At 40.1% G+C, this 13,967-nt stretch overlaps 1 protein-coding gene across 1 annotated transcript in view; it reads right to left on the bottom strand.

Moving 5' to 3' along the window:
• Positions 1-559: 559 nt before the first annotated feature.
• FER1L6 (fer-1 like family member 6) overlaps positions 560-13,967 on the bottom strand; it is a 78,050-nt gene continuing 64,642 nt past the window's right edge. Inside the window, exons 36-41 of the mRNA XM_052786813.1 lie at positions 13,414-13,502; positions 11,299-11,397; positions 8,645-8,886; positions 8,137-8,300; positions 5,328-5,428; positions 560-1,083 (exon numbers count right to left, since the gene is read on the bottom strand). Coding sequence (XP_052642773.1) covers positions 903-1,083; positions 5,328-5,428; positions 8,137-8,300; positions 8,645-8,886; positions 11,299-11,397; positions 13,414-13,502 — 876 coding nt within the window. The 3' untranslated portion in view covers positions 560-902. The remainder of the gene's footprint in view (positions 1,084-5,327; positions 5,429-8,136; positions 8,301-8,644; positions 8,887-11,298; positions 11,398-13,413; positions 13,503-13,967) is intronic.

Below are 13,967 nucleotides of genomic sequence, written 5' to 3'. Positions count from 1 at the left end.
TTTCTGTATTCTTAAGTTGGATGAGGATTTACACATTGACAACTGTGTAAGGCTTTATTCCTTGTTTTCTTTAATCCTCCATGATTTGTTCCACTCTGCAGCCCTTCTCTTTTCCATTCCTCTTTCCCTCTGCTTGTCAAGCAGCAGGATTCTCTCTCTTCCCTCTCCTTTACAAGGATCATTTGCTACCACAGTGCCTGTGGCTGAGTCTTCATCTTTCCGATCCCTCTCCTCCAGCGACCTCCAGCACTTTCAAACTGCAGCTGTAGAAAAGTTCTTCCCACCTCTGCTTCTACCTCTCCCTGTCACCGACACTTACCTCATTTATAGGTTTGTGAGATGTCTTTATAGAGCACAGAGCTCCTACTGAGAGATGCAGGATGAATTCTGCACGACACTAAATGAGACAATTTAACCTTAGATTTTTTTTTAATAAACCTTTTATCTCAAAATAATCATGCCATTATAAACTTACTGAAAAAGAGTTCAAACAATTAATTACAAAACTATGCAAAGACTGAACTAATCTTTATGTACAGATTTTGCTTTTAATATTTAATCATTTGTCTGTAATAATAAATACTTGACTGACAAATCAGTTTCTGCATAGCATTAAAGAATTCACTTTTAAACTCAGTTTTAGGTGCAGAATCAAACTTTCATTGTCAATAAAGCTGCAACAGTATGTTAATGATAATTTACATTAAGGCTGGGTCTGAATGAGCAGCCAAAGAAGACGTTAAAATATTCTAAGAGAGTTCCAGTTTTTGATACAAATAGTTATGTTTTCTTTTTACAGGGAATGAGGTGTGTTTCAGGTTGATTAATTCTGTATGCCTGACTTTTATTTTTAACTGAAGTGTTTGTATATGATTAGTTACAATGAGAGCCATAAGCTATGCTCATCCTACAACTATCTTATGACTGATCGCACCTGGCAGTGTGTAGATGAAGAGCACCAGGAAGACAATGAGAATAAGCAGAATTATGCCGATGATGATGTACTTCTTGTAATTTCTCCAGATCAGGTGATACAAACACTTGAAAGGATTTACAAACCAAGAGAAGGATGTGTCTGGTCGGCTAAAGGGGAAGAAAGAAAAAGAGAAAAACTTTTGTAAAGGCAGATCCAGCTATTTCCAAAGGTACCCCACTGCAAAATACATATTTGAGTCTAATAAGGACCTTTAACTCTTGGGAACCCACTAAAGAGTTTAGAGGGAACTTCCACAAGTTTCACATACTATTGGGTCACTCTTACATTCGTCCCTGAGCCCAAGATCCACACACCACTCAGAATGAAATTCCAGTTTACACGTCATAACTACTCCAATTTAAGGCAAGATAAGGGGTTCGAAATTACAGACAAGATCATGAAAATCCTAAAGAAGAAATGCAGATATCTTGAACTTGAGTACAAAAGCTTTCTAATGATTGCAAGGAATTTAGCATTGCAAAAGGAGTAATGAGCCACTACAAAAAATCTGATTGCTCAGTGATAGTCACGGTGCGATAACAGTCAGAGCCAGCTCAGGCCTGGCATACGGCCCAAAATTGCATATTTTCAGAAGGAAGTTTAAAACAGGCCTCCTGAAGACAGGAGATGAGATGAAACCCAAAATCTAGGTAGTTTGCCTGGGTACATAAGGAAGAGCCACCTTCTTCTGGTGGAGAATATCTGCACTCCACAATCCTAAGTTTTTTCCAAATGTTGCCCCATGTTGTATCCTCCTCCATAATAAGGAGTTTCTTCACACTGTACAGCAAAGCTGGCTGCATACAGAGAGGAAAACAATGTTATCTTTAGGAAAAATTTTGGTGTAGTCTCTCCTCTGGCATGCCACCCAGCTTGGGAGGTCACTATGCCTTGGACTTCAACAGCCCTAAGCCTGCGATGAGCTGAGGCAACATCTGTCAGCTTTGTGTGATGGGATGACCTGATGAGTACAGTGGTGTGGAGCAACATTAACACCTGAAAAACTGGGTGCAGGTTGTCTTTCTTATTCAATATCACTGTAGTTGTGCAGATGGTGCAGCAGTAAGGAGAATGAAATTAAGACTGAGGGTCACAAAAACCAATGGCTGTGTCTCACTCCAGAAAGCTGTTTAAGGAATATAAGCAATGTCTTACTCATCTGTAGAACTCAGCATGTGGAAGTGAATGCCAATGTGACAGAAAGTCTGTAAATCTAAAAGGCCAACTGAATATCTTTTAATTAAAGACTGTGTTTTATACTGAGGTGGCAATTACTCAGAAATAAATCAACAAATAAGCCCTCCAGGTTAAAAGAAATTATTAAAAAATGGATACTCTAAAGAGTAAAACTTACTGAATCACAGACTTGAGTAACAAAACCATTAGTTTGCACATTCCAACTACTTAAGCGCTTTAAAGACAGGGGAAAAAAAGCCAGACTGTTGCTCATTTAATTTGTTTTCTTTGCAACATAGGCTATAGAATTTGGTACCAGTTATAGCAACGTATTTGTTCTAATAGAGTGCATCCAGAAAAGTGTCCTGTCTTGATCAGCAGAGAGGAAGAGATGGATAACCTCATGGTGTTTTGGCCAGCAGGAAATTACACTCACTGCACCTTATTTCTCATTTGCATGTTTCTGTTTAGTTCCCAGATATTTAATCTTTGGCCACCTTTGCTCTGGTACGTTTAAGAGTCTGCTACTGTCTAGTAGCTCCTAGAAGATAATTTTGGTATTGAAATCATTTTGTTTCTTAATTTAAAAACTTAATTATGCAAAACAATCTGAAAATTTCTCTGCTTGTCTGTGTAAGCCTACATGATTAGCAAAAAAATGTGAACCTACAGTACTGGCATAGAGATACGGAGGTCCTGACACAAAGCTCCTTGAGATCCACTTCTTCCTGAAAAGAACTCATTTGAAGTGCAGAAACAGTTATCTGTTATGTCTCAGTTGATTTTGACTACTCTACCTGTATGAACCACATATTCCATCACACGGGGGCACTGAGCTGGTAAACTTTAATACCAGCTTTATGGAAATGAGGCATGCAATGTCTTCAGCTAGTAAGTGTGTGTCTAGCTAAAATAGTATTTACTATCCACATGCTGATATTGTTTTAGTAACCTTAGGATTTATTTTGCCTAACTTTAAAACTTAGGTGCCCAGCCTGGTCAGTCATTGGCTGTCTGCATGTGGAGAGGAAGGACCTTCTGGAGGACAATTCATCTCTTTCCCCAGCTCCCATCTTAAGATATGTGTGTTAGGTAAATGGGATGATTCCCCCACCTGTATATGAGCAGCTACAAAAGGAGCCTGAGTGGCTTGCTTCTGAGACGGGTAACGTCAAGTGAGACTAGCCCCACCCTAATTTTATTTTAATTGAGGCATACATCTCAATTAAGAGTAGAACTGGGTTGAGCCATGTGTTGGCTGTGTCTGTATGTGTATGATTTCGTCATAAAAACCTAGATGTAGAGCTTCTGTGAATACTGAGTGCAAGATCTGGAGGAAGACTATGGGTCAGAACACCTCCAGGCCGGCTCTGCAGCAGAGAAGGGGCCACCAGGCTAGTGACAACCTTTCGGCCCAACAGCATATTTGTGGATAAAATGCTCTTGAGGTAAAAATGCAGTGAGCCCTGGAGCCCCAGGCTGTCCAGGGTGCATGGGCTGGGACTGAAAAAATGAGGGGAAAATGAGACATTGCCTTTGTGCATCCTGTTGACAGCCTTCTGGACATGTAATCCTTCTGTTACACACTACACTCCCTCTTAAAACTGCCTAGGCTGATTGCTTCCCACCACATGTATTTCAGAGCTATCGCAGTCCTCTCTCCTCTGTAAGACAGTGCTTTAGTTTCCATTATAGGGATTCTTTCAGATAGGCATCTGTCAGGCATAGCTCATCCTGCCTTTGGGTAAAGACGTTGGGTGAAATGATTGATTAAAGTCTTTCCAAGGCTAGTTTTCAACAAGTCTCTGATACCTCTAATTTTCAGGCTGAATTTATACACTTTGTAGGGGTATTGGCAATTCCATCTTATACTGTTTTTTTCCTTTTTCATGTTTATCCTGAGATATATATCAAACCAACAAAATTAAACAGGATTTGCAATGATTACCATTATGACTAGCAATTGGTTTTTAGAAACTTTGGTAGCGGGAAATATAACATTAATTTTTCTCTCTTTCTCTCTTTTTTTTTTTTTTTAAATCTAGCTCTTTATTAGGACAAAGTAATTGAGGCAAAATAGATTAGAAGTAAATTTTTCCTGAATGCAAGAATCTCAGCTGACAATATTTTTTTAATGTGACAAATACTGAAAGATAGAATGCTCCTTCTAGATCATGTACCTTTGTAATCCACTTAAAATTTCCTCATTTAAAAGTCTTATGATGAAAAATAAGCATCTTCATTCTTTGATTATGAAGTACAAAAAAATTAAAGATGGATTTGTTAAAGTTGTATCATTCCTGTATGACCTGATTTTTATGTTTTATGTGCCTTTATCTGCAAGTGACTCATTTATGCAAAAACAACTAGATGTATGCAGAGGTCACTTTTACACCGATATGTAGCAACTAAGACACTTTTAAACGTGTGCAGATAATTCTTACAATCATGGAAACACAGAATCATTTAGGTTGGAAAAGACCCTTAAGATTATAGAGTCCAACTGTTAACTTAACACTACCAAGTCCACCACCAAAGCATATCCCTAAGTGCCACATCTACACGTCTTTTAAACATCTCCAGGGATGGTGACTCCACCACTTCCCTGGGCAGCCTGTTCCAATGCCTGATAACCCTTTCAGTGAAGAAATTTTTCCTAACATCCAAAATTCTCATTTCCTAGTACTAAGACTGTCTCCTAATGGTCATATTAAAAAAGACTGGACATATAGGAAATATTTCATACAGCCATTTTAAAGCACTTAAACATTACTGGCTTATAGTTATCCTCTTAAGATAATAAATATAATCTGTCTAATCTTTATAGGTGACCAAACTGACGTGTTGGGTGTATGCATAAGTTATGATGGTTTAAGAGGTTATCACATGCCAGGTCAGCTATGGAATGAGCCCGCATGTGAACTCTAGCTGAGGACAAATGTACAGCAGTGCCATTTATTTGCGCTTCCAGAGGAAGGTATTTCAGCTAACCTGGAAGGTGCTGCCAACTACGAGTGCCGGCAGCCAGGCGATGCACAAGTTGTACAAATAGCTTGCTCAAGATTACAGCAGGAAAGAGGAGAAAAGCCAGGAGAGGAGAAAGGAGACATGCTCTTCCCTGTCTCCTGCTGAATGCCCCTGCCCCAGCATGTTTAATGAGTATGCTCCTACTCACTTGGGTTTTTCCAAGGGCTCGGGCTCCTTTCGAGCTTTGCCTACTGGATTCTTCTCAGCTTCTTCTGCTGTGACTAAGTGAAACTCAGCTTCCACCTTGCCCTGGATCAGAGACATCATACATAAGCATCCAAACCTGGGTTATTATCACTAAATCACAGCAGGATTCAGCTTGTGGAGAAATTATGGAACCAGCTGCGGGTGAAGGAAATTGATTAAAGGAAATAAAAGTTTTTGCAGTTAAAGAGAAAGCACAAAGGAAAACCCAGGCACCAAATTCCTGACATATGCTCAAGCACTGTGAAGAAAAAGAGGTAGGATGTTTTCTTCCAGACCCATAAATATATTTTCTGCTTCTTAAAATATAACGTAATTCATCTCAGAAGACCTGTCTTCTATCTGTCACACATCCTGGCAGAGCTGAATGGCCGAGCTGGAAGCTGCATTGCTGAGGTGGACGAGGTGTAGTCCACCAACGGAGGGAAATGCAGCCAGTCACAAGTGCTGGAGCAGCTGAGCTGTGGGGTCTCAGCTCACAAAAGGAAGATGGCTAGAAATGAGATCTCTGTGCAGAAAATATCATGCAGTCTTAGAGCTCTGCTCAGGCTAAAAGAATAGTGGTCTGGCAGGTGGGTTCAGAGTCAATTTTCTTGATGGATGGCCAGAAGAGGATAGTCGGAGCTGTGACAAAAGGACACCTTTGTTCAGCACCAACTTCTTACTGATAATTTCTAGAATTCAGAAAAGTCATAATGGAGTATAACTGCTGGTTTACTGCTTGTTTTCATTGTGACAAGCCATTAAAGCCTGTTGAGTGACCAATAAAATATTGGCACTTATAAAAGATCATCTGCTACACCTTGAAGTAGAAATATGTAATCTGAGTTATTTGGACTCTTAGTATCAACTGTAACTTCTGCTATGGAAGTTAGAGCTTCCTAAATACAGGTTAAATATTTGGGTTTCCCTTGCATTCACAGGAACAGATATGTTGATATTTCTGTCTGTGTTAGGTTACAGAGATGTCTCTTTTCCCTGTTCATCCAGTTATGTTCTTCAGTACTATCTCCACTATAGATTTAATCAGGCCAAAGTTAAAAAAAAAATAAGATTTCAGAGATTTAAAGATTCCAGTAACAATTAAGAGCGGGTAAATCAAATCAGCTCCACAAAATCTGTGACGGATGAAAAACAGACAAATGGCTTTTCATGTATTTGTTATTTTCCTACCTCATACCTTTGTAGATATCAAAAACTAAAGTGTTAATCTATGGTCAGTGGCTGGGATTCAGCACAGAACTGGGCTGAAAGAAGGATGCAGATAAAAGGGATCCATGTGGAAGACAAGACGATCAAGAGATGAAAGTGGACTGGGAGAAAGAGAATCAATTGTACTAGAGTTGAGAAAATGGAGGTTAAGCAGGGATTTGGGAGTGGAGCCCATTCACTAAATCCATGGAAAGTACACAGTCACCTTCAGTCTGAAGAAGGCAATGAACTTGAAGATGGAACTTTTTATTAAAACATTCTTCTTGCTGGAATGGACAGAAATATGAAGGAAGGATGAGGTTTAGGAAAACCTTTGGAGAATCAATTAGAGTCTAGAGAAGGAGGAACATTCCCCAAAAAAGGGCCAAAGCAGGTGAATTTGTAGAGGCCTATACTACAGAAAGGTAGTTTGTAGTTCTTGGTCTGTGTCCCCACAGGGATCTGGATGCACCTAAAAAGACCGCAGCTACACTAATCCTAGAACTGGGCTGCAGGGATGCCCGAGTTTCAGTCCAAGCTCCCAAAGTGCTCTGTGGTCATGTAAGCACATTGGCTTGGGTTTTCCTTCACTAGCTCACATAGCTCTGTTTCAGGTAGACATGCCCCAAAGACCATGTGCAGAGTTAACTATCGGGATGTACTTCATGCTGAGATACATGCACTTCCCTTAGGAAACAGAGGATCAGAGCTGTCTTTCCTTAACACTGAGGATCCCTATACTGCTGTAAGAGTACAAAGGAGCCTTAAAGACAGGGAAAATGGAGCAGTTGTATTAAACACTGAGAATTTCAGTGTAGCTCCAGATTATACACAGAAAGTACTACAACTTTATGAAGAGAAGCTGCAGCAGAAAACCCTGAGATAAATGGCTAGTTACACGCTGAGTGAGATTTACACACTGCTGCAAGCCTTGTTACGCTAGAGGCTTCAGGTAAATGAAAATTTGTGTGGCAGAATTTATATTCTTCTTAGGAGGATACTTCTAACATAAGTCTTGTAGAGTTTGGGGAAAGCTGTCATTGTCCTTTGCATTCCTTTATACCAATTGTATCCTGCCACTAAACCAAAAAATATTGGCTTATTGAGCATACTTCAACAAGAATAGGGGACCGTGCTCTTTCTACTTGAGATGTGTCACTAGCAAAGAGAATAACCGTAGACTCCAAAATCAGTTCCTTCATCCTGGTTGAAGTGAGAAATAAATAGTAAGGAAATAAATAAGCAGGTGAGATTCCTCCCAGGATTTTCTCAGCTGACATAAAGTTAACTAGAAACACCTGGTTTTCTGCTCTACCTATCCAGTGTGCTGGGAGATGAACAGTGGAAGAAAGCAAAGAAAAAGTACAAAGTGCTCTGGTTGCTTGCGGTTATCTGAACCAAATCTATGGGGAACCACTAAAGCATTTGAAGGAGCCCTATGGATTGCCAGTGGTGGTTGTTCTTCAGATGCCATACCCAAAATTAGCATCTGTCTGTCTCAGGATCTCAGCAGAGCATATCAGTCCCAGAGAAAAGCTGTTCATCTGTAGTGAGCTGCCTACCGTGAGCTGCCCAGCCTTGATGAAAGGCCACCAGCCTCTGACGCGCTTCTGCTGAAATATGGAGATCTTGTTTTCTTCACTTGCTGCCACAACTATGCCTAAGTCACAGCTCTTGGCTGTCTTTGCTGCTCGAGGGAACCCATTCAGGTTCAATTCAAGAGTGCCTGGAGGGAGAAGTAATGTGACAACACTGAGAGACCAGACAGACACAAAGGCAATCAAACAGCAGCTTCCATATGAGATACATGGAGAAATGCAGCAGCTTGGCCCCAGGCTTCAGAGCTGGTGATCTCTCTGTACTGTCATTCATTCATTTGTATTGCCCTGGCATTGTCTCATCTGAGTTCCTAATCATTCCATCTCCAAGAAATATGTAAGTTTGCAATGTGGTGCTTCAGAGAAAAACAAGCAAAAGTTGGGTCTCAGACACTACTTTGTACATATCTCTACAAAATACAAGTCTGGTGAGACCACAGGTGAAGTTCAGGCAGATCCATTGCACACTTACCCAAGAAATCATCTGAAGAGAGTCTTTCAAAGTCCCACACCTGAAGCATCAGCTCAGCAGGTATTTTGCGCTCTGTCTTTTCCAAGGAAAATATGTTTTCTCTTTTACTAACCACCATTTGTTTCTCTGCTGGGAGATAGTGGAATGGGAACACAAAGCGCCAGTTGAAGTTGCCCTCTCCTGTCAAGGAGTTGTAATGTACATCTGTCTCCTGCTTGTCCTCTTCCAGGCCCTTTATCCACCTATGGCAAGCACATAGTGGAAAACACTGCTGTCACCAGGGGAGCTTGAATTGTGGTTGTCATTTGGTTACAGGCATGATCATTTACTAATTCCTCGCTAATCAGTAAGGAGGCAACACATCGTTCAGGACTGTGACACACAGCAATAGCCCTGGCTCAGGGGATCTTGGCCACCTTCCAGCCGTGGCACAGACTGCAACAATGGCCAGTGATGATCAAAAGCTGAGAGTGAGAACATGATTTTTATTTCAATCAGACCCCAAAATACCAGTTGGCCATTTGCTATTGGCCAAGACATCTGTCTTCTTTGGGACAGGCAAAGACAGCACCAGTCATTTATCCACTACTAAACACCCTGTATCCGTGTTGTGCTACACTAATAAATTCTGTGTCAATGTCCCAAGACTGATTTCAGTGCTCAGTATTGGAGTCTAAATTGACTGCAGTTGCTGTTGAGGGGTATAAACATGGCATAAGTATGGCTGGAGAAGTCTCTCTGTTTTTTCTTGTGATTTCCTCTTGGTTTCTGCTACAGTGTGCACAACATCTGATGTGCCATGCTATGGTACAAAAGGACAACACTTTCCTAAACATAATCTTCTCTTCTGAACAGCTCCATGTAATGATCTAACTAGGTATGTTTTAGTTCTGAAGACGATTTATCACAGCCTGAGTAAAGATTAGAATTTTTGTACTGCATCCAGAGTGGCTTTTCCCCTGCAAGCCCCATTATTTCAAAGAGGAATTGGGAAAAACAGTAACAATCCCAAGCACAGCACTGCTCCCAGTGCAAATCAATGTCTGGTGACAGATTCAGTGCCACGTGCACTGTCTGAACATAATGAGATTTGTGTCTTCATTATTAAGGCACAGAAGCAAAAAGTTATCCAGTCCTGGCTTTCCCTGTCAGAACACTCTGGCATTGATAGTGATGTACTCATGTTATCACACAGCTCAGCACAAAGGCTGGCTCCCTAATTATTTCCTCCATTTTGTGCTCTCAGAGCTGCTCTGCTACTGCTCTGAACACGTTAGTTTATTGTTAACTTGGAGATATCTGTGCAAACACCAGTGATTTCAGAGTAGCTCCTCTCAGGGAACTGCAAGGGGAGGTTTGCTCAGCCAGTATATGCAATAACCGTACTTGCAGCACACTGGGGGACATATGGTCATATTAGTGCGTGCTTCTCCTGGGCTAATATCACCTGCTCCAAAGGAGTGGTACCACTCCTGTTACCCCACACAGCTTGCTCAGAGCTAACGCAAGTTTCCCTGGTAAAATGCCTGTAGATATACCCTACACAGGAGTAAGAGCTGCTACCAGACTGTCCTGTCCTTATGCTTACTTTGGGTTTCTTATTATGTTCACATGATTTTCAGAACCTGCAAAGTGGAAAACATCTTCCCTTCCCTGCTCCATCAATCCCAGTGCTCCCTCCTCCAGCTCTTTGCATTTGGTCATTAGCAATACTGCAACAGGTTTTTAGGGAAATCCATTTTTCCAGATGCATAGCACTCTACAAATTCAGATTTTTCCAGGACTCCACAATGACACAATTCATATTGGCATATTAATCTCATTCTCTAGTAGTGGAAACACAGCAAGAAATCTAAGACCAGTCTTGCACCTGAGATTTCCAATACTTCCTACTGCCTCTTATGCCATAATTTCCCCCCACCCCTCTCTGGTACCTGCATTCAAATCCTGCTCAGAAGCAGAAAGTGCAAAGCAGTACTCCAAAACCGGCAAGTAATTTTAAGAAGTAACCTGCTACGATCTCAGGAAGGAGCTGGTTTGAGTGTCAAGCCACCCCTTCATGCTCTCTCTTTTCATTTTATTTATGTGATATGGTTTACTGATTATCCCAGTAACATCTGTGAAGCTGTGACAGATGTTTTGTCTGCAGCAGGAATGAGATGGAGAGCAGAAAGTGCCCATGTGATGTTCTCCCCAGCATGGCCATGGTCATTCACCTACATGTGCTCCCCACATGAGATTAGAAAATATTTCCAATAGAAATAGCCTGGCAAACACCTGCTTTCTTGTTTCTAATGTGATCATAATTCCCTTTTCTCTGATTATGTCAAACCTCTCCACATCTGTGTAAGCTCTTACAGCTCAAGTTCTGTAAGTGTTTGATCTCTGTTTGTTAAACTGTGGGCTTGGTTCTCTTCTTGTGCTATCTCTGCCTGAGCAGGAAGTAACAACTAGCGTCATTTTACAGTTACTTGATTTTAAGAGGGGGGGGGAAAGCAGTATCCAATATAGATGAGTAATTTGGGCAGGCATTTAGAGCAAAGTGCCAAGGTCACAAAAATAGCTTATTGGATATTCTCACAACATAATTTTTTCGTCTGATTTTTGAATGAAATATTGCAAGTTCTTTTGAAGACAAGTCCTGAAGAACTTACCCTTTTACATAGATATCACTTGATTTTTGCCCCGTAAAGATATTTTCGTCTTCTAGAATTACATCCTCTGTATTCCAGATTATTACCCTCAGTTCATAGCTGAAAAAGAGAAGAAAGTAGGCTTGAGTATACTCAAGCTCTGGTCAGACACTAGTGTAAACCTCTATCAAATCATGCTTTTATAAAGTGATAAATGTTGTATTTGTGCAAAACTCTTAAAATAGTATCAGCCTCAGGCCTCTTCTGTTTACAAAAGTCTAGTAATAGAGTGGGGATGGTGGCTCCTCTCAGCTCTTGGAGTATGCCGGACGACAGTGGGTCACTGCCAGTTTTGAGGGATGGAAAATTCCTTGCTTTTTATGTGCCTGTTCCTTTTAAATTCTTTTCACAAAAATGCTGCAGTGAAACAACGCAAAGTTGAGCTGAACAACATCATGAGAGCAGTCTCCAAAACAGTGAGCAGCTTGCTAATAAAAACCAGAGCTCCCTGGGAGGTGCTTTTCAGAAGAAAGGCCTTAAAACATTGTATGTGGTACAGTCCAGTGCATTAAAAGGGAAGAGAAGCACTCTCTAGAGGTATTTTCATTTAAGCAAGTGCAATCATCTTTAGAAGCAGCAATAAAAGGAATTAAAGTTTTCCCATCCTTTCCATTCCCAATACACAGACATTTATGGTGCCCATCCAAAGCTCTAGAAGCTTGAACTGAAATAGAAATATTGCAGGTGACAAAAAATTTATACTAAAAAATTTAGGTATGCCTTTAGTCATTGTATGAACTGCAAAATAAAATTAAAAACCCCTATGTTTGAGAACACCACCATATGATTTTTCTGATATGATGTGTTGTCTTGGAAATAGCCTCAATCTCAGGTGTGAAACAGTTTGCCCCAGAAATTACCAGATACCCTAGGTCATGCAGCTCTTAAGAAGACGTTGGCCATGAAAACCAAGCCTCTGCACTAGCCAAAGAAACTTTCATTTGCAATGCTCCGTCAGAGCCTTGTTCAGTCAAAGATTGTCAACAAGAAATGTTTACACAAAGTGTATGAAGTCTTATGGAGCCTGGAGCCTGCTCTGCTGCAGCAAATATGCATTTCTCAGCAAAATGTCTAACTTGTGTCTGCATATTTACTTTCTTTCTCATAATTAATGGTTTGACAACATTTTTCCCTGCTTTTTTAGACTACAAAAATGGCAGTGACAATTTGATTTTGTCGGTATAATTAGCTTTAAATCTTTTTGGATTGGAAAATGCTTGTTGTTAAGGAGCTTTATAGAAAGTTCTGGTTTGAAGAAAGTAATTGTTACATAGACTCTTATTTTTGTCAAATCTTGGCTTTTGTAAATGGAAAGTAAAAGAAACAAGTTTTTATTACATTGTTTCTTGTTCAAACATAAATAATACAGGAACAGTACCTGATGCTGCTTCAGACATAAAATTCTCAGGAAAGGCCTTGCTAAAGTATTGGAATAAAGCTGCTACAGGATGGGCTGAGAACTCTGTTGCTCATTGTTGTGTTTCATTTACGAACATTCAATTAGCTTGAAGAACTATGTGTAGTGTTACATATAAAGCAGTATAAGTATCTGTGTGAAAATTGAGAGAAGGTTATTCTAAACATATCTCTGCTATCTGTTGCTGCTTTATGTGTTTCTTGATCTTAACTTTGAACAAAGTGCTGGAAATCCAGTAGGTGTAATACTATTGCATCAAGGATCTCAACCAGGGTCAAGTAAATTATCTATCTGAAAGAGGTAGTGAAACCAGAATTACTTCTTTCAGATCAACAAGTGAATGATAACATCAGAATTATTAAGGGACTCTTGCCTCTAGCCACCTGAAATCTCTATATGAAAAAGGGATATCTTTCTAAAAGAGGCATGTGATAGCCCTTGATGAAAATATCACCAACAGTTCTTTGAGTTGTTTAATGGAGGAGACCAAACTAGATGCTCTCGTTTGACTGGAAGTCATGTGAACCTAAGAAAACTTTTCTCAGGATCACAGAAGTTTGTTGTGATAGTTCTTTTTATAGTTCTTTCCAGACACTTGAGAAAGACTCAGTCTTTGAGTACTTAGGCCACTGTGCTGGGAGGAAAGCATAGAGTATTACCCTTTGGGTTTTCTTGGTGAAATGTCCACTGGGGGTCCTGGCAGAGGCATATCTTTAGGAAACATGTCGACCCACATCTGTACACGACCCTTGAAAACAAAGAGAGAAACATCTCCGTAACTCTATTTTAGAGAGACTTTAGAAGGTTTTAAATGTAGTTCTGACGTCCAAAACCACCGCTTCCTCTATAAGCACCAACCAGCTCACTATCCTGTAACTATGATTTTATCTGTAAACTTACTATACAATATATTTTTTTAATATTCTATCAGTCTCTCAGGAATTTGGTGAAGTAGGAATTGAGCTCAAACATTGGCAACTTCAAGGTGAAATCCATACTGAAAAAAAAATAGTACTTGATGAATGGAAAAAAAGAACCAATGTCTAAGTACAATCAGAGTTTGTGTTAACTTAATAAACTAAAGCATTTAAAAGAATGGAAATATGCAGTTACGCCTCGTGTGATTACTGTGGATTTAGGTAACTGGCTGTATACACACATGTGTGACGATTTCCAGGTTGATACCGTACAAAGTCTCATGTATGGTACAACA

This window comes from Harpia harpyja, chromosome 5 (genome assembly GCF_026419915.1).
Source record: "Harpia harpyja isolate bHarHar1 chromosome 5, bHarHar1 primary haplotype, whole genome shotgun sequence".
In the NCBI taxonomy this organism is placed as follows: Eukaryota; Metazoa; Chordata; class Aves; order Accipitriformes; family Accipitridae; genus Harpia; species Harpia harpyja.
Note: the sequence above shows the minus strand (reverse complement) of the source record. Positions and strands in the feature narration are given on the sequence as shown.